The 20190-nt window shown below is 38.7% G+C and overlaps 1 protein-coding gene across 4 annotated transcripts in view; it reads left to right on the top strand.

Annotated features, from left to right (window-relative positions):
* Positions 1–20190, top strand: part of LOC129943438 (nicotinamidase) — a 195501-nt gene that overhangs the window by 100340 nt on the left and 74971 nt on the right. Inside the window, exons 1-2 of one of the 4 annotated variants that reach the window (XM_056052883.1) lie at positions 16564–16694; positions 17523–17662. In XM_056052883.1, the coding sequence (XP_055908858.1) occupies positions 17577–17662 (86 nt within the window). In that variant the 5' untranslated portion in view covers positions 16564–16694; positions 17523–17576. Of the gene's footprint in view, positions 1–16563; positions 16695–16857; positions 17030–17210; positions 17399–17522; positions 17663–20190 lie in introns of those variants that run through there. The other 3 variants (XM_056052884.1, XM_056052887.1, XM_056052885.1) reach the window with 3 other exon arrangements.

The following is a 20190-nucleotide window of genomic DNA, read 5'->3' as shown; positions in this document are numbered from 1 at the left end:
TTGAATTAAGATTGTTTATACTAATGTAAGTGGTTTCATAAAGTATTAAATATGATAAAGTCATTGATGGTTTCTAAAGGGTGGTTAAATTTTTAGGGCCGCAGTTGATTTTGTATAAAACACAAACAATTCAATAAATTGTTGTTAATTCTTTTGGTAATAATGATATCAGTATGATTAAATTATGTATATTGTGCTCTAGTTTAGTTTTTAAATAAATTTAAAATAGTTTCTTTTTGAGCTCTTAAATGCATCTTCTTTTTCTTAACATAAGGGGTTTTTCAATCGGGATGGGTAGAATTTGGCGTCCTGTGGCCATTTTGTTTTGGTGACAAAGCTTTTGCTTATTATTCAGTTGTTGTTGCCAAATTATCGTGTCAAGTAACACAATTGAACAGCACGTTCAAATGATCAAACTTTATTATTAAAATAAGTGTTCGTTAACGCAAACGTTTCGCCCAATTTACGGTAGACGTGGTATCCCTTCACAGTCGACTCTTCAACATTTGGTGATCAAATTTGAGACAACCGGATAAGTATACAATTAGCCAACATCCGTACGTTAAGGGGCCATTGCCGCGGTCCGTGAAAGTGTAAAGCAGATATATTTCTCGCCATGCATAAGAATTCGGCCATTCACAGACTGAAACTTGGCGAATTTTAGGTCGGGCTTTGAGCCTACATCCGTACAAGATTCAACTGACCTAGGAGCTCAAAGTTCATGACCATAGTCAACGCCGCTTGTTCGCTGACCGGGCTTTGAATCGTTTGAAAGAGGACTACTATTGCCGTATATGGGACGGCACCAATCCCCGCGAGGTTCACCAGGGGATAATGCATCCTCAAAAAGTTACTGTTTGGTGTGGATTTTGGGCCGGCCGGCGGTGGCGTACTTTTTTAAAAACGACGATTGAGGCGGTCACCGTCAACAGCGAGCTGTACATAGCGATGTGAACTAATTTCTTATGGCCCAGATTGAACCATATGAACCTAGACGAAATGTGGTTCTAGAAGTACACCCGGCGGTGGCACTACGTACCACACAGCAAAGGCCACGATTGAAATTTTTCATTAACGATTTGAGAGTAAGGTTATCTCTCGTAGGGGTTATGTGATTTGGCCACCAAGGTCATGCAATTTGAACCCGATAGACTTTTTCCTGTTACGTTTCTTAAAGTCGCGGGTCTATGCAAATAAACCACCGATGTCCTAAAGGTGAATTTAAAACAGGCCATCGTTCAAACATGAATCATAACTGGCTCAGTCAACGCGATACTTTGACAGCCAAAAATGGTGATATTGACAAAATTAACTTCAAGCCCTTCAGAACGTGCCCACAATGCCCATTTGTGGTTTAGATTTGGAAATTCAATGTTTGTCTCATGGGCAGCTATTTTGGACACCGATTATTGCTAAAGTAGTACCCGTGGTGTGATGGTAAGTGCGTTGGGCTTTCATTATTAAAAATAAGCCAAGATATGGACGTTCTCGAAATTTATCAGCCAGGAATGAATGATTAAAGGTATTATTAAAAAAGATCCGTTTGATAGCGCAACAAAGATCGCTGCAACGTAAGGAGGGTCTGAAGGGTAGTGAAGCTCTGGTGGTGGTGTTATAGTGTGGAGCTTATGTCCACTCAATCTATTTCTAACTTGGTGATAATTGATAAGATTATGACCAAACGAGTTTACCTAATAATTTTCGAAGACAATTTGCTGCAAACTGTTTAAAAAACGGGGATCTTGAGAGATTTTTACTTTCAATAGGATAACGATTCCAAACATGTCGCTCATATTGTGATGATTCCATTTTTTTTAACCATTAGAAATTAATATTTATCGGTTTTACTTAAGCATCCTCGTATCCAGAATGTCCCGCTGAATCTAGGTTATAATCTGATTCAGATTCAGCATGAGTCTCCTAGTCGAACAGTCCTTTCATATGAACCTTTACTGTGGCGCAGCCACAAATGTGAAAGCAGAAAATATGTTTGGTCATAAAGCTCTTCAGTGTCAAAAAGATCATTCTATCTCTTGATGAATTTTGCTGTGAACATACCTTGAAAACTCTAGACTTTCCTTGATATTTCAAGACCTCTCTTGATTTTTTTAGACCTCCCTTGGTATTTCAAGACCTCTCTTTATATTTCAAGATCTCGCTTGATACATCAAAACCTCCCTCAAAATCTCTAGACTCTCTTGATATTTCAAGACCTCCCTTGGGGTCTCTGACCTCCCTTAAAATCTCTAGACATCCCTTGATATTTCAATACCTACCTTGGAATCTAAAGACCTCTCTTGAAATCTCTAGACCTCTCGGGAAATCTTTTGACGTCCCTTGAAAACTCTAGACCTCCCTTGATATTTCAAAGCTTCCCTTGAAATCTCTAGGCTTCCCTTGATATTTTAAAATCTCCCTTGAAATCTGTTGACCTCCCTTGAAGTCTCTAGATCTCCCTTGAAATCACTTGGCCTCTCTTGATATTTCAAGACCTCAATTGATATTTCAAAAACTCACTTGGAATCTATAGACCTCCCTTGTTATTTCAAGACTTCCCTTGATTTTGCTAGACAATTTTCGTTGAGATGCCTAATGTAATAAGTTTGTGAATAAAAGCTACTCTGTAAATATTGACGAACGCAGCTTTTAAGTCTACGAACCAATCATATATGTAGTTTCTTTTTCTGGCTTAGTTGCAGGTGAATAAGTCATGAAAGATTGAAGGGATTTATATGTACTTTTTATTTGCTTCGCAATAGTTTTTTTTAAGTTGCTTAAGTGAAGTTTTTAGAGCTTTATGATAATAAATAGCAAACAAGGGTTTCTTTCGCTCAAACTTGACATTGGTATTAATAGGATTCCCGTATGCTGCATAGATACACTCTTCTAAGGAGTTGCATCGTGTTTTAACGCTATCCAAAGGCAGGAGTTTTTGCACAGCAACCTCATCAATCTGTTTATGTATTGATCGCTTCCATTGGTAAAACATTTAAGTCAAAACCCGGTAAATCGTTGCCGATGTACAAATGGTAGAGACAACACAAGCGTCCGAAGGTTTTTCTCAAAATCAACCTCTGTCTATCAACTACTACCCTCACCTCCCCGTGGTGAACATCGGGTTCCTAGAACAATTGGAGATTGGGTTCCAACCCCAGTTTAAAGTTGTTGTGGGCAGCAAACGAGAGAGGGGGAGAGGCACTAAGGCACCTCTCCGTATCCAGACGGCATCAGAGGAATCCCCACGATGGAAGCAACGGTGGCGTCTACAGTTCCAGTAAGGTTGAACTACTTAGGGAAGACCTTATAGGGCTTCTACGAATTATTCGGAGCCCAGGAATATAATTAGCGGTTTTATCCGGCTCCCCGTCCTTGAAGTTATACTAATGATCTGGTCCTCCAGGTTGGGGGTTGTGCAGTGGTGATGAATTCCTGGCCACATAAAGAAAACCCGGTCAAAAATTGCGATATTCACTATGGTGACTGCTACCGTGAAAACCAAAGGCGCTTATATGATGCGCCTTTGTCATTGGAACCAGGCAAGAAGTCTTGAGCTATAGGTGTATCAACGAGCGCCTCATGACCATACGCATCAAGGATAAATTCAGCAATATTATCCTGATATGCGCGCACACCCCACAGAAGTGAAATTTGACAAAACCAAAGATATGTTCTTCACGCTCTTAGACAAAACATATCAGCAGTGTCCTAGCTACGATATTAAAATTGTCCTGGGCGATTTTAAAATGCCAAGCTAGGAAGGAAAGATATCTTTGGTGGAATAATCGGGAAAACAGCCTGCACGACAACACTTCCGACAACGGATATAGGTTCGTAGATTTTGATGCGGTACGAAACGTCATATTAGTACGCGTTTTCCACACCTCAACATTCACAAAGGCTGTTGGAGTTCTCCAGATCACTCTACCGTCAACTAGATTGATCGCCAAATCCTTTTCCGACCGAGTTACAAGTAAACTCTTCCGAAGTTCTCTGCCGCCAACACAATTTTTCGAAAACCAGTGGCAACATTGCCAAGATGCAATCAGAGAAGCCGCCTCTGATGTGCTGGGCCACCAACAAGGAAACCCTGGGTTGATGAGGAATGTCGGCAGGCAAATGCAGCCAAACAACAGGCACGCAGAGCGGCGCTGCATAAAAGGACGAGAGCTGCTCATGAGCTCTATGAGCAGAAGACGCGAAAGGAACGCCGACTTCTCAGAAGGAAAAAGAGAGGGCATGAGAAGCATGTGGTTAAAGATGTTGAGAGGTTTAAAAGCAGGAATGAAGTTCGAATGTTTTATGAACGGGTGAAACGAAATTCACAAGCACTGAAACTAGAACCGAAGGCTGCAATGGCGAAAGTGGAAACATCATAGTGAAACCGCAGTGAATGCTGAGGATATGGAAGGACCACTTCTGAAGGCTTTATAACTGCGACAACGAACTGAATTCCGCTGTTAGGCAGGGTGATCCATTCAACATAGACGACGAAAGTCAACAGTCCCGTCCTACCGACTTAGACGAAGTAAAGATTGCCACAACTAATCTGAAGTCTAATAAAGCCGCTGGAGTGGATGGCTTGAATGCCGAGCTCTTCAAAGCAGCTGGAGACAATTTGGTTAGGAGCATGCACCAACTTATCTGTTAGATATGGTCGGAAGAAAGCATGCCCGATGAATGGAACCTCAGTATTGTTTGCCCGATCCTAAAATGCACCAACTATAGAGGCATCAGTCTTCTTAACATCGCCTATAAAATCTTCTCTGCCGTAATATGTGAACGTCTAAAGCCCATTGTCAACAATCTAATAGGTCCTTATCAGTGTGGTTTTAGACCAGCAAAGTCCACAATTGATCAAATATTCACATTACGGCAGATACTAGAAAAATCCTAAGAACACCAAATCGACACCCACCATCTTTTCATAGATTTCAAGGCCGCAAATGACATCAACTACAGAGACGAGCTTTATAGAACGATGTCTAGTTTTGATATCCCTGCCAAACTCGTTCGTTTGTGCAGGATGACCAAGCAACTTCGCAAAACCTTTCGATGTCATTAAAGGTTTTAGACAAGGTGATGCGCTGTCATGCAATATTTTTTAACATCGTACTTGAAAGAATAGTGCAGAGCTCACACGTCAACACTAGACTCACTATCTTTTAAAAGTCTGTCCAATTACTACCATATGGTGATGACAGACGAGACTTTGACGTGGTCAAAGACTTCGTCCACATAGGCTCCGCTGTAAACGCAGAAAACAACACCAGCGCTGAGATCAAACGCAGAATAGCTCTTGCTAACCTCTGTTTCTTTGGGCTAAGAAAGCAATTGAGTGGTAAAACCCTCTCTCGAGGGACCAAAGTGTCGCTATATAAGACCCTTATCATCTCCGTCCTGCTATACGGCGCAGAAGCATGGACTATGACAAAAGCGGATGAAAGCACCTTGGGTCGGTTCGAGAGAAAAATTCTTCGTGTGATATACGGCCCCGTATGCATCGAAGAGGATTGGAGGAGAAGATGGAATGACGAGCTGTACGGGCTGAACAGCGACGTAGACGTAGCCAGAAGGGTAAAAGACCAACGACTAAGATGGCTGGGTCACTGGAGACATCTAGCTAGGGACCGAACTAGATGGAGAAGTTTGTTGGGTGAGGTCGGAATGTTGCCTGTAGTGATATATAGGGTTAAAACCTTCTTAAAAACAACTGTTAATATTGTTGTACTGTGCCCGATTCGACAACCTGTGATACCGAATAGTTTCCTCATAAAACTTATAGATCTACTCTAAGCTTGAAACAGATATACGGGTAGACTATTCATAGCGTGCGTCAATGAAACAGATTTTTTTGCAATGATATAAATACTTTTCATTTAATAATACTTCCGGTTTTCGCTTGAGATCAAAAATCATTTCGACATGAATTTCCCATAATCCGGACAGCCCAATAATGCATTATTGTTAACAATGACATAATAAATGATTTTAAAAAAAAGAAGAATATATCGAAATGTTGGTACACACCTTAGCAAGTTACAGCTTCGGTAAATTGTGGTCAGATTCGATTATAATTGTGCATTAATTAAAAAAAATAAATCCGCTCTCAAATCCTCACGTGACCTATTGTAATCTCATCAGACCTGGGGCCAGTACCAACATCGCCTTCGCCATATCCACTGCAAAAGCTGGTTGATTGGATTGACGTTACAATAATGTCATTGATATAACCTATACGTCGCCGTTCAGCTTCATCGTCGTCGTGTCGCGCTATATTCATCAGCATCACACATCGGTATGAATTATATCCAATCTGTTTTAACTTCAACCTTTTGGCAAAGTTCTATATTTTATTGGCAGGAAATGTTCTATTTATAGCTTAACCATAAGCAATGGCAGATTCTGCATATTATTTCAAAGACAAAATTACGCATAGCGTTGTGCATGTGTGTTGATAGGCCAACATCAATAATTATATAGATATGCATGTACATAACTGTCAACTGCGTTGAAAGTTCAAAATCACATCAAAAGGTCAGATTTCGCAGGTGAATCAATAAAGGGTGGTTAAATTTTAAGCACCGTTGTTGATTTTGAAGAAAACACAAATTATTTGGGAAATTATTATCATTGATTTTTATTTTGTTAATATTGGTATGGTTTAAATATATACGAAACAAAATATTGTCCAAATGGTCACCGCTACCATCTCGGTGGCAGATCTTTATCCGATGGTTCAAATTTTCGGCGACGCTGAGGCATAATTAAGGTTCTACGACGTTTCCGAATTATCTCTTCCTTAACTCTTTTCTTTAAAATAACTCCATAAAATGAAGTCCAACATTGTCACATGATTTTGGCCGCCAATATACATCGCTATCGCCACCAAGTGAGATAAAACGGCCATTTAATTTGTCACGCAAAAGAACCATTGCTTTTTTAGCTGTGCCGCAAGTGGCACCGCCCGGGTGAAACCACATCCATATTTTCCAATGCGGCCCATAAAAAGTTTGTTATCATCTCACAATACACGATACACCAGCGCCATTCACCGACCGGCCTTATTTTGGAAAAATACGGCTCAATGATGCAGCTAGCCTATAAATGACTCTTTGATAATCATTCGCCAATTGCGGCAGTTCTGCTTATAGCATATCCACTGATGTGAAAATGCGCCTCATCACTGAAGATGATTTTCTTCGAAAATTGATCATCCACTGTTGCAATTGCTATTTCTTGGCAACATTCCGACCATTGACTAGCGAGTTTGAAATGGTCGAGAAGCTTTAGTTCTTGGGTAGTTTACGTGCTTGAGGGTGAGAGCGGGTGTAGATCTGGCAGTTGGTATGACGGCGATGGGTTCACTGAAAAGCAAATCATCGCATACTCGCACTCCTACTGTTAAAGTTGGCAATGTTAAACTGAGTGAGACGAGTTCTAACAAAAGAATGGGGTCTTGCCAAGAGGGCAGTTCACACCATAGGGACCTCTTGTTGCCTGTGCAATGTTTGGTGCCCCAGTATGGTGTGACATGGTCAAGCTTGTTATTTTTAGGAAGGAAATTCTTTCCTGTTAGAGGGTATTTCTCCACGGGTCTTTGCCGGTATGCCGCACTGTTCTTACGGAAGCAATGCAAATACTGGCTGAGCCCTGCCTCTTGACCTGGTGGTAATATGTCTTGGTATTGCCGGCGACAGATGAGCTTGTCCTCAACAGACTGGAAAGAGGCTTCAAATGCCGTTTTTATGGCAAGTAGGGACCTTTAAACATTGTTGGGTAGGTTCATGTCCACTAAAAGGCAATCAAGATGAACTAACAGAGAAGTGGGAAGGGCTATCTTTGAGCTCCTTCCCGATTTAGTGCAGGTGGTTGCCAGGGCGAACTTATAGTTCTTCCTCTTTACGGGCTTTTTGCTGACAAGGATGATGAATGAAAGGACTCTTGCTCAGTCGGCTCTACATTATTCACTGTCCTATTAACGACGATATTGAGGTCCTTGAGGTTGTCTTAGGTTTCAGGCTTTAGGCTTTAGATTGGGGGTATATGGAAAGCGTTTAGTGACTTCTGGTCATCTAATTCGACTGGTGCACACTAGAAATGTTTACTGTAGTACTTGTTTTAAGTTGATTGTTTTTGTAGTGCGTTGTTGCCGGTTGAACTACAAAACCGATAGTAATTCAGGTCAGAAAGAGGTTGCCACGCCTCGGTCTGTAAGGAGTCTATCTGGGAGTCATCTTAACTGTTACGAAGCTCAACCTGCTCAACCTGAAGCTATATTCGGGTACCACCCTAGACAGGATCCCATCCCCTGGATCTTGTCGGTTCTGGTGTCTCATTGACACTGGTCGACTTGGCTAAGTCTGTGTAAGAGGAAGGCGCCTTAGTGAGTGTATTGTGGTGGCTGTACTTGACGTATGTGGAGCTGGATGGTGTTCTAAAGGTTCTACTTTTCACCTATTTCCCTTAAAATGCAAGAAACAAGAGGTGCAAGATTGACCTCGCTCTTAAACAAAGAGTATAGTTCATGCCTAATACATGAATGTGAAATTGTGCTGGGGTAGTACTTGCACTGCCTCAAGGTAGACCCACACTTTTCTCTAGTCCTCATATACGGAAAGTGTTCACGTTCAGGAAATCAATATTATCTGTACTCATATTTGGACTATTGAATTGACCGAAAAAATCAAGATGTGCACTTTGATTTGAACGCCCATTGATTGTGTACCTTTCCATGGTTCAAATTGAGTTAGTCTGAAATTGAGAAATGTCAAATAAAATGCAGACAAAAACTTGAAGTGTAAGTGTAGTTCACATATTCAACACATTTAAAATTTAACCACCCTTTACTTGTACTCAAGCAGAAAATGGACAAATATACCATTATATGCGGTCGTATCACCAAGAGTCAATATATAGGAGGTTGGCAGGCACCTAGACCTGACTATGCCTAGCCTATGCTTACGACGTATGCGGAACACCCAATATACACCACCGGAAGGTTCAAAGTTTAATAATAAATTAATTGAATTGATTGTATGTATATTTTACGCAGATTGCAAATGGGCGGAAAAGGGGATTACCTACTCTGCGATGAAATGCAATTATTATTGAGGTGCATCGCTGAAATAGGTCAACAGCTTTATTTGTGCCTGCGGATATTTGCATCTACTTTTTGTATTATTTTAATTAATTTTTATTGAAATGAATATAAAATGTTCGATGAATTCATATTATAGTTTGTGAGTTCGTACGAGTATGTATACATGTATTAAAAAAAGGAATATGCTACATATCATTATTACACTGCTTTCTGTCTTCCTATATCAAGCTTCTGAATCCTTTTGCCCATTCCTATGGATGTAATTTTTGTTTGTGTGTATGTGTTTGCGCCAATGCTAATAAAGAAGAAGGCTATCCTTTTGACATGTCAATTCCATATTAACGTGAATAACAAATGATTACTGTTGAACATGACATGTCCTTTTTTGTCCTGAAATACATTTACATACATGTAGTATATTAGGGTGTCCCTTATATGTTTTATTTTGTTTTGAATTAATAATACAACGGAAGGCACTAGTTAGTGTTGGTCCAAATAATAGGGACGTAGGCCCTTTATTTTTATTTTTGAATTTAAACTTAAGTTACAGGTTTAGTTCAAGTCGTTATTGTCCTTCGTTTAAACCTCTTCAACAACTCTTTTGTCCTTATTTTTCTACGTCTATCCCCCTTTTTGTGTTACCATACCATTTTTTTTATATTTACTGCCTATGGCTTTCCCACTCACTTCCTTTGCTTTTAATCAATATAAAAGAAGGAACTAGCTGTCTTTAGTTTCAAACGCCAAGTTGATTGAGGTCCTGTTTCATCGGCGTGCTCGACCCGAGTAGCGGTCTTCCTCTACTGACCCAGCCTTCTAAGTCGTTGGACTTTTGTTTTTTTAGCCAGGTCAGTGACGCTGTACAGCCCTCCTTATCCTTCACTCTTCATCTGTCAAGACGGGACCAAAAATCACCGGAAGAATTTTTTCTTTGAAGCATCCTGAGACGCCCTTATCTTTTTTTAACAGAGTCCAAGACTCATCGCCATAAATTTAAACGGGATAACGAGGTTCTAGTAGATGGTGACTTTAGATGCTCGAGAAAGGACTTAATTACTCAATTATTTTCTAAGTCTAAAGAACAAGCGATTTCGAAGAGTTATTCTTCGTTTGATTCCATCGTTGCGCTGGAGTAATTTTCTGAATTTATAGGGTGAGTTTGAGTTTTGCCAAATTCTTGCCAAAACTATAGTGCATGCTTATTTCCTTAAGGTGGCGCCACAGTCCTGTGTGAACTAGGCCGGCACCCAATATACGTCTCCATCTAGCTCGGTCCCTAGCTATATATCTCCAGTTTCACACTCTAAGTTGGGTGAGGTCACTTTCTATTCGTGCGCGCTAAATGATCCCCGAACTTTATCTAATGCGTTGTCCTGTGGGTATGGATTCGAAGACTTTCCGGGCCGGAGCATTGGTTTCCATGCGCTCTACGTCACTCAGCCATCTTAGTCGTTAGACTTTTACCCTTCTGGCTAAGTCTACGTCTCTGTACAGCCCGTACAGCTCGTCGTTCCATTTTGTCCTCCACCCCCCTTCTAAGCAGAAGGGACCGTAGATCACACGAAGAACTTTTCTCTCCATCCGCTTTTGTCATAGTCCATGAATATGCACCGTATAGCAGAACAGGGATGATGATTGTTTTATATGTATAAGGACACATTGGTCATTCGAGAGAGGGCTTTGCTACTCAATTACTTTCTTAGCCCAAAGAAACAGCGGTTAGCAAGAGTCAGCGCTGGTGTTGTTTTCTGCGTTCATAGCGGAGCTTAGGTAGACAAAGTCCTTGACTACCCCAAAGTTACGTCTGTCGATGGTGACATTTGACGTCGGTATTGTAAGTCCTTTTTTGACGATAGCATGTACTTTGTTTTGCTTTCTTTAACCGTTAAACCCATTTTTGCCGCCTCTGCTTCAATGCTTACAAAAGCCCTATTGACATCATATTGAGTTCTTCCAATTTTGTCAATGTCATCAGCATTTGCTAGTAATTGGACAGAATTTTAAAAGATAGTGCCTGTAGTGTTGACGGGAGCTCTGCACTATTCTTTCAAGTACGAAGTTAAAAAAAATCGCATGACTGCTCATCACCTTGTCCAAAGTCTTTTTTGACATCGAAAAGTTCTTAAGTTAAGTTGTTTACAAATTTAATGGAGCAGCGTGCATTCTTCAGTCATCCTGCACAAGGGGATGAAATTAGCTTCTTTAAAAACCTTTTTTGACATCACAAGCATCAGTAAGATTTTTTTGATATAGATAGAGCAAAATGCATTCTCTTTCATCATTCGGCACAAACAGACATGTTTGACATGGATGCCAGGACTAAACATTGCTCTGTAAAGCTGTTCCCTACAGATGGTGTTGTACTCGGCCTTGAAATCGATAGAGAAATGTTGAGTATCGATTTAAAGTTATTGAATGGGTTTTCTCAAGATCTGCCGTAATGTGAATATTTGGTCAAAGGTGGAACTTCTTGGTTTCATAAACTCCTACAGATTAATAACGTGATCATCAACTTGAACTTTAAACTGAGCCTGGACTTTTACATTATAAAAAAAATATCAGTTAATAAGAAAAATTGTTTTTTTTTCTTCAACTGAAGGAAGCTTTTGCGTAACAGTTTAAAAGGATACTCAATGGCAAAAGGAATGAATATACATTTTTTTTAAATATACGAAAATATTGATTTAGGGTGTTCAAAAAAGTGTTTTGAAAAAACAACTAATAAATAGGAAACGTCCAATATTTGTTAAGTACAGTAGATATAGTTGCTAATAAGTAAAGTTTTCCTGCCTACCAAGGACATTTTTTGTTGTCAGATAATATGAAAATATTTAGGATTAACTAAACTAAGTTCCACATAGGTTAAGAAAAACGCATCCAACTTTGTTGCACTACAAAATGTCAAACAGACGTTACATTTATACATGGAATTTAAAAAAACGGTAAATTAAATTGTGAAGTTGAAAATATTTCTTTAAACATTAAGTTGAGAAAAAGAGTATTCGAATTTGATTAATAGTAAAAATGTTTCTGATTGTTTTTTGTATTGATAATTATCAAGGCTTATAAGTGTTTATTTAACAAGTTCCTATTTATTATTAGTTATATTATTATTAGTTATTTTGAAACCTAAAACAAGTGCAAACAAATTAATATCATATTTCTTTGGGAAATTTAATAAGCTTTTTTTTGATACGACAAATAATTTTCAAGATAAACCCAAAAAAAAACCTAAGTTTCTCTTCACTGCCGCTAGAGTTACTTTATAAACTATAACAGATACGAACAAAATTCCTAAACATTTTGTTTATAAAATTTAATGAGCTTAAATTTTGTAGAACAACATTTTTTGATACTACAAAAAGTTTTCGAGATAAACGTGAATAACTGAAACAAACACCATGTTTCTCTTAATTGCCGCTAGAGCTCATGTCGGAAATCTTCTTTTTAAAATCCCAAAAGCATTTTCAATGACATTTTCACAGAGCATTTAATTTTTTTTTTTTGACATTTCTCAATTTACGATTAATTCAATTCAAATCAAGGAAAGGTACACACAATAGTGTAACGCGTTAAAGGTATTCAGGGCTAATATGAAGAAAGGAATTCAAATCAAAATGCATATTTGAAATTCATTATTTTTCCTGTCAAGTATTTGGCCGATATTTTGTTCCATACAAAAAAGAACCATAACAATATTATCCTGATAAAAAAAATGAGACTCCTTTTGTAAGCTCGATTGATAAAGCCAATTTGCTTGCAGAAGAGTTTGCTGCTTTTTAGATGCTGTATATGACTCCGCCTGTACTTGAAAGCGTAAACGCTTCTACGGGGTTAATCTTCTTTTGCACTCGTTCAGTTGCTGGAATACTCAAAGATCTTGACATTCACAAATCCGCAGGCCCTAATAGTATTGCTACTATTGTTCTGAAGTGGTGTTCTTCAACCCTGCCAAAACAACTGCGTAAGTTTTTCCATCTGTCCAATTCTACAGGTCTCTTTTTGAGTGGATGGAAAACAGAATTTGTCCAGCCCTTCCCTAAAAAAGCGTATTCTTCTCACCCTCTTCTTACTGTCGTCCAATTGGACTTACGTTCCTTCTCTCCAAGGTCATGGAAACGCTGAATTATTTCAAGCTTGAGAAATATCTTGAAGAACGAAAGCTTATAACGACCAGCTTTTGAAGCACTGGTGATCTCATGGTTTATCTCACCGAACAGTGCAACAACTCCTTACATCGTTTTGAAGAAAGTCAAATTGATTAAGGCATTTGATAAATTTTGGCATCAAGCTCTCTTATCGAAAATGCCTGCATTTGATATTGATTATTTTTTTCTTTGTTGCCTCAGAAATTACCAACGGGCCATTCAATTCAAGTCGCCAACACTCTTCAAATCAAAATTTAATGCTTTGAAAAGTCAATGCTATCTACTGTGACAAAATCGTAACCCTCCCCCAATTCCACTATACATGGGTTGAACTTCAATTTAGGAGGCTTGACAGCTTTCAATTCTAGTCATGTGCTCACAAACCACTTAAGTTAAGATTTTCTTCTACGATGCAAGACGTTTTTTACCACTTTTGATCTGACTATAATTTCTAAAGCCTATACTCGCCCAAAACTCTCTTTGACAGAATTCAAAAGATAACTCTAAAAATTGATTGGTGACCTTTTTCTAACTGAAACTTTTGTATTTCTTGAGCACTGTCGTAAGGTTTCATGTCTATCATTATTGCATCGTTATTTTCATAAATAATGCTCTAGTGAAATAGCCAATTATTAGATGTTCAAATGGTAGACATGTGCATTCAAGAGGACACAAGCATCCACGGGTTTATCTCAAAACCCGCCTCTGTCTATCAACACCTACTCTCAACTCCCCGCAGGGAACATCGGGTGCCTAGTACCCTCAACTAGAGATTAGGTTCTAGCCCAAAGAAAAGTTGTTGGGGACAAGAGAGGTAGTGAGAGGTGTTTCCACTAAGGCACTTCTCCTTATCCAGACGGCAGCGGACGAATTCTCGAGATGGAATCAACGGTGGAGTCTACAGTTCCAGTATGGTTGAACTACTTAGTGAACACCTTATAGGGCTTCGGCTCCCCGTCCTTGGAGTTATACTAAGGATCTGGCCCTCCAGGTTGGGGGTTGTTCCGTCGGGGTGACTTCCTGACCACGTAAAAAATACCTTTAGTTGCAAATCACCAACAAGCTTTGGATACGGATGGATTCACTATTGACAACCCACGCAAACGAAATAAGGACAACGAACTTCACATCTGTACGTTAAATGTTAGGTCCCTTAACAGTAAACGTAGAGCCGATATCACCACCATCCAAGAAGTGCGATGGGATGGATCGGGCAAACGCAAACTAAAAAATGAACCAAAGCCTGTAAAGACGATCAGGGGAACACCGCAGTCGATGCTGAGAATATGTAAAGATCACTTCTCCAAATTATATAACGGCGATGACGAAACGAATTCCGCTGTAAGGGAGATAGAACCACTCAACCTCGGCAACGCAGATCAACAATTCCGCCTACCCGATCTTGACGAAGTGAAGATAGCTATATCTAAACTTAAGTCAAGCAAAGCTGCTGGAGCTGACGGCATCGCTGCTGAGCTATTTAAAGCAGCAGGCGTTGACTTGGTAGGGAGCATGCACCAACTCATCTGCAAAATATGGTCGGAAGAAAGTATGCCCGATGAGTGGAATCTAAGCATAGTGTGCCTGATACATGAGAAAGGAGACCATCTAAATTGCGCCAACTACAGAGGCATCAGTCCCCTTAACATTGCATATAAGATCCTATCTGCCGTCAACAACCTGATTGGTCCATATCAGTGTGGATTCAGACCAGGAAAGTCCACTATCGACCAAGCAGTGTAAATACTGCGGCAGATCTTGGAAAAAAAACCCATTAACTTCAAATCGATACCCTCCATCTCTTTATCGATTTTAAAGCCGCGTATGACAGCATCTATAGGGAAGAGCTCTACCGACCAATGTCTAGTTTTGGCATCCCTGTCAAACTTATCCGTTTGTGCAGAATTACGATGGAGAATGCACGCTGCTCTATCAAGGTCGGAAAAGATCTTACCGACGTATTTGATGTCAAAAAAGGTTTTAGACAAGGCAATGCACTGTCATTCGACTTATTCAACATCGTTATGAAAAGAAGTGTGCAAAACTCAACCGTCAACACTAAAGTCACAATCTTCCAAAGGTCTATCCAATTACTCGGATACGAAAATGATATTGACATAATTGAAAGATCAAAGCGTGATGTCAGTGGAACGTTTTTGAGCATTGCGACTGAAGCGAAGAAGATGGGTTTAGTGGTCAATGAGGGCAAGACCAAGTATTTGCTGTCATCAAAAAACGATACCAAACAACGACGTCTTGGACAAAACGTCACTATAGACAGCTAGAGAACACTCATCATCGCGGATCCCCTTTATGGCGCTGAGGCCTGCACCCTTTCAAGGAAAGATGAGAACGTCTTAGGATGCTTCGAGAGAAAAATTCTTCGGGTGATTTTCGCATAGATGGAGAATGATGGAGAAGATATAACGACGAACTGTACGGGCTGTACAGCGACCCTGACCTAGTTAGCAGAATTAAAGTCCAACGGCTTAGATGGCTATGTCATGTAGAGCGAATGGACATCAACGCTCCAGCCCGGAAGGTCCTCAAATCCAATGCCGAGGGACGGCGCAGTAGAGGAAGACCGCGACTCAAGTGGCGCACCCAGGTGGGAGAGGACCTCAACCAACTTGGCGTGCGAAACTGGAGACAAATAGCTATGGACCGAGCTGGCTGGAGACGCATGTTGGTTGAGGCCCAGCTCCGAACGGACTGTAGCGCCACCTTAAGTAAGTTAGTAATTAAGAAATAGCTAATTTCATTCCTCCCCTCAAACCAGTCGGATGTACTTTAAAGTGCCGACATTCTTTTTATAGTATACTACAAGAATGTGGAATGCTTAACCAGACTCAATATTTGCCACTCATTACAATTTGCAGACGTTCTAAACCAATGTGCATCGGTATCTCCTTTTTAATTCTTTCCTCCCTTCCTAGTTGATTGCACTCTTTTTAATCATTATTACGGTATTCATATCCCCTTGAGTGTCCATTATTTCCTTAATAATTTGCGTTTTATTCAAAATCATCATCGGCCCTTAAAATGTAACCACTCTTTTTATTAACAGATTAAGTACGATTTTCTTAACCACTCAAAAAATCTGAATGAAAGCCCATGTTTTGTAATTTGCATAAAAGAACTTTATGTTAAACACGGTCAAAAGTTAAAAGTAGTATCTACTTGATTTCTATTTTCGATAGACCTGGTTCTCTGCGAGCTACAGCGCTAACAATTTTTTTTTAAATCGTGATCTCGAACTATAAAAGTTTGAAGGCCTTAATTGATGGGATCACCCTGTATACCTACATATTTCTACTAATTATTTTTCCAAAAAGATTTGTGTTTCGATAGTTTTGTTGTTTGTAGCCTTCACCGTTTGCGTTAGTCTATTCGATCTCTTACTATAGGTAATATCGCTAAAATCAGTGAAGCTGAAAATCAATTAGGTAACAAAACCCTTCCCTTCTCTTCTCGACCGTCAGCTTGCTCTTAGTTCTGACATATTATTGTTAAAAGCCCCGCATTCGTGAATCCGGTCTGTAACTATTATACAAGTCTTAAATAACTGCATTGCGATTAAAATTTACGAGAAAACTTAGCGTAATTACTCTAGTGTCAATTTATATCCGACTTCTGAAGTCTCAAGTGATGAGTGTTAAAAGTGTTATGTTTTTTTACTTTTTTCCCTCTTTTCTATAAAGCCCTGGCATATTTAATTACCCTCTGTTTCCTCCCCCTTCTATACACTTACATAAATAACCAATTAAAGAGTTCAAACCAAGTAAGTTTCCGCAATATGATGTTGAACTTACTTGACTCGAAAATGAATGCGTTGCGCTTGGCGACCACCCGCAAGCAAGCCAATGTTTTTTCGATAACTTATTGAACCAGAAAAATAAATTTAGAGTACCTTATACGATATTGAGTAGATATATTTTTGATGTACTGATTCTCTGTTTCATTGCATGTGTTGTATTTGTTGAGTTCGGGGCTCGAATACTCCAATAACTCGGGGCCTATTTCGACTTGTACTACGTTTGCTTAAGTTCTGTTAGGAATTTGTAAAGAAAGTGAAACAATTTTTATATGTATTTTATTAAACTTCGGGTTACCTTCAATTTAACGTGGAATCGTTTATGAGTTCTTTCATGTTGTTGGAGTTGTTGTTTTTTTAAAACCGAACTTTTTTATTTTGTTTACCATATATTTAAATTGTAAATGGAAAGTTCACTTATGGTTCTTGTTGTTTTCTTTTTTTGTGACCTGAATTGCAGAATCATTACGAGCAGTAGATTGCAGTGTTGAAAAGTCATAGCATAAAGTTGAATATGGAATCACCAACCCCGCCAATTGACGTTGAAGATCGTAACGGTTCAGCAATGGATGCCTGTTTTACGGCATTCGATAAAGACGGGTAAGTTATTTTGTTGTGATAAAAAAAAGATTTTTATTATAATTTTAAAAAAATTATCGAATTATGTTAATTTTTTAATTAATACAAAAATTCCATAATATTGATATGAATTATGTTAATTTGTGTATCGTGAATATTTATTTGATAGTTTGGGTATTTGTATTTTGTTATCTATAACAAAGTGTTTTAATTTTCCATACAATATAAGAAACAAGATCTTTTTTTAAAACAGTCAAGTTTTAAGTCCAATGTATACTTTAAGCTAAAAGTAATGTTGGCAGTGTAATGTCTAGGAATCTAAGTCAAGCCAACTACAACAAAATATTTAAATTTAAACATTAACAAATAGAATCAGAATTTCTTAATTGACTCTGGTTTAAAAAAGATATCAAGGACGAAAAAGAAGTATTTTTAACTTCAAAGTTCTTGAGGAAATACATAAAAAAATTGTAAAACATCACCGAAATCTGTAAAGTTTAATAAGTTTGTCATTTGTTTGGAATGAAACCTTGTGTTTGATATTTCTTGTTTTTTGGCTACTTGTTTATGATGTTGACCTAATTAGTAATAGAAGTTTTTGACCTCAAACACCGAACGCAAGATGTCCAAAAATCTGAAAAACCGCGAAAATTGCACGTTTATTGTCCCTTATTGGAATTTTTGACCATGAGACTTTTTTTATTACAGTAATGTTGATGTTAGATTAACTACAATTTTAGCCTAAAGTTGTGTCTGGTTTTCAGAATACAGTTGTTCAAAAACTTGCTAAAATTCGTTCTTTAAACATCAAAGAATTTATACTAAAATAACCAAGATAGACAATTCGACATAAGATATACCATAATCATGGAGTGAGAAGAACTAGTCAAAAGAAGAAAATAATGGTACGGGATGTATTGGAAAGCTTTCGGAAGTACATAGTTTGTTCCAGATCGTAAACAACTTATTTCGTTGAAGATTGAAGAAGTGAAGATTGAAGAATAATTGAAAACAATGAAATAAGGTGATGCTTCAGTCCGTTGAGAACTAGTGCCTAGTGACGTACACCTCTCAACCATTTCTGTGTGCGAGTAATGTTGTCAGAGACCTTAAGTTTAAAGCCGCATCCGTTCCGTACGGCTAGTTTGAGAAAGCACTTTTCGTGAGATAAATTACTCTTTGATAATTTGTCAATTCCTCGCAAGAGGCAGTATCGGTGAAAAAAACTTTAGATTTAGGCACGGATTGAACTCAAGACCCCTGGCATGACAGTACAACGCAGTTTTTTTGTTTTTAAATTAATTTGTATTCATTATTTCTTAAAACTATCTTAAAGCTAGACTAAAATTCATAAAACAAGCCTAATTATCCATAACTTACAACTTACTTACTGGTCCCATACGGACACTCTTAAAAAAGTTAAAAGTTAATGCCTTTTTTTAACTTCAATTTAATTTTATTTATTTTTGTATTCATTCTAATATCAATACCCTTTTTTGTTTTTACTCAAAACTACTTAAAATTAGGTTCTTAATATAAAACTTAAAGCTAACTTAAACTATCTATTCTACCTATGAACTATTTAAAATTAGAACAATCACAGCAGCAAATGTAACTATCTAAAAATGTTTGTTTTTCATATTTTGTTGTCTTTTTTTAATATTTTTTTTATTCCATGTTTTTTTTGTTTTTTTTTTTTTTGTACTTTATTTTTGCGCCACCAAAAAAACACCCTAAAACTATAAAACAGTGTGAAAGCCGGCCAAGGTTTAAAATCTCATCCCGACTACCCACTATCAAGTGCCGATTGAAGCCACAAAAACTGGTTCTCATGCTTCACCCTATCAGTTCGGTCCCGTTCGGACACAGCTCTACTGAACCGAAAAACCACTACTCCGCCTTGTGCCATGACGTCTCGATTGTACAGGAGTCACCTATCCTCGGGTCGTCGTCTGACGTGATAGATTAGCGGAACTGACAATCTATCCTGTATCAGACCGCATCTATCTAAAAAGTGGAATGCCCCTGGTGGAATGAAGCCACTCAAGCGTGAACGCTCAAAATACTAGTCGTCCGGATAGAACGCCCCGAAAATTAAATTGTCGGTCAAAGACATAGCTCTTGCAATGTGACCTCGAACGAGTTTTTATCACGAAATTGTCAATTCAGTTGATTAGAGCTCCGTTGTATAGGACATCGTTGGAAGAGTAATGCACGTAAGAAGATTCAGCTGTTCGATATAAGCCGGTACAGCATCGTAAACACTACCGCTCGAACACCCGAAACCTCTCCATCTGGGAAGGGGCAACATTGAACCACACAGGACAACCGTCAACCATAAACTATCATCGGCCGTATGAGGGCCATATAGCAAATTATATTCACTCTGGGGTCAAGCTGAGTTTTGTCAGATCAAAAGCTCTGTAGAAGTTACATTGCCACGTTTGACAACAAACTTTCTACCGTTAAACATATCATAAAGTATATACAACAATGGCTTGCTTATGCCAAGCCTGCTCAGTTTTAAGTAAAGACCCTCTAACCATACG

The sequence above is a fragment of the Eupeodes corollae genome, chromosome 1, assembly GCF_945859685.1.
Source record: "Eupeodes corollae chromosome 1, idEupCoro1.1, whole genome shotgun sequence".
Lineage (NCBI taxonomy): Eukaryota > Metazoa > Arthropoda > Insecta > Diptera > Syrphidae > Eupeodes > Eupeodes corollae.
The sequence above is the reverse complement of the archived record's forward strand: the minus strand, read 5'-3'. Positions and strand labels throughout refer to the sequence as shown.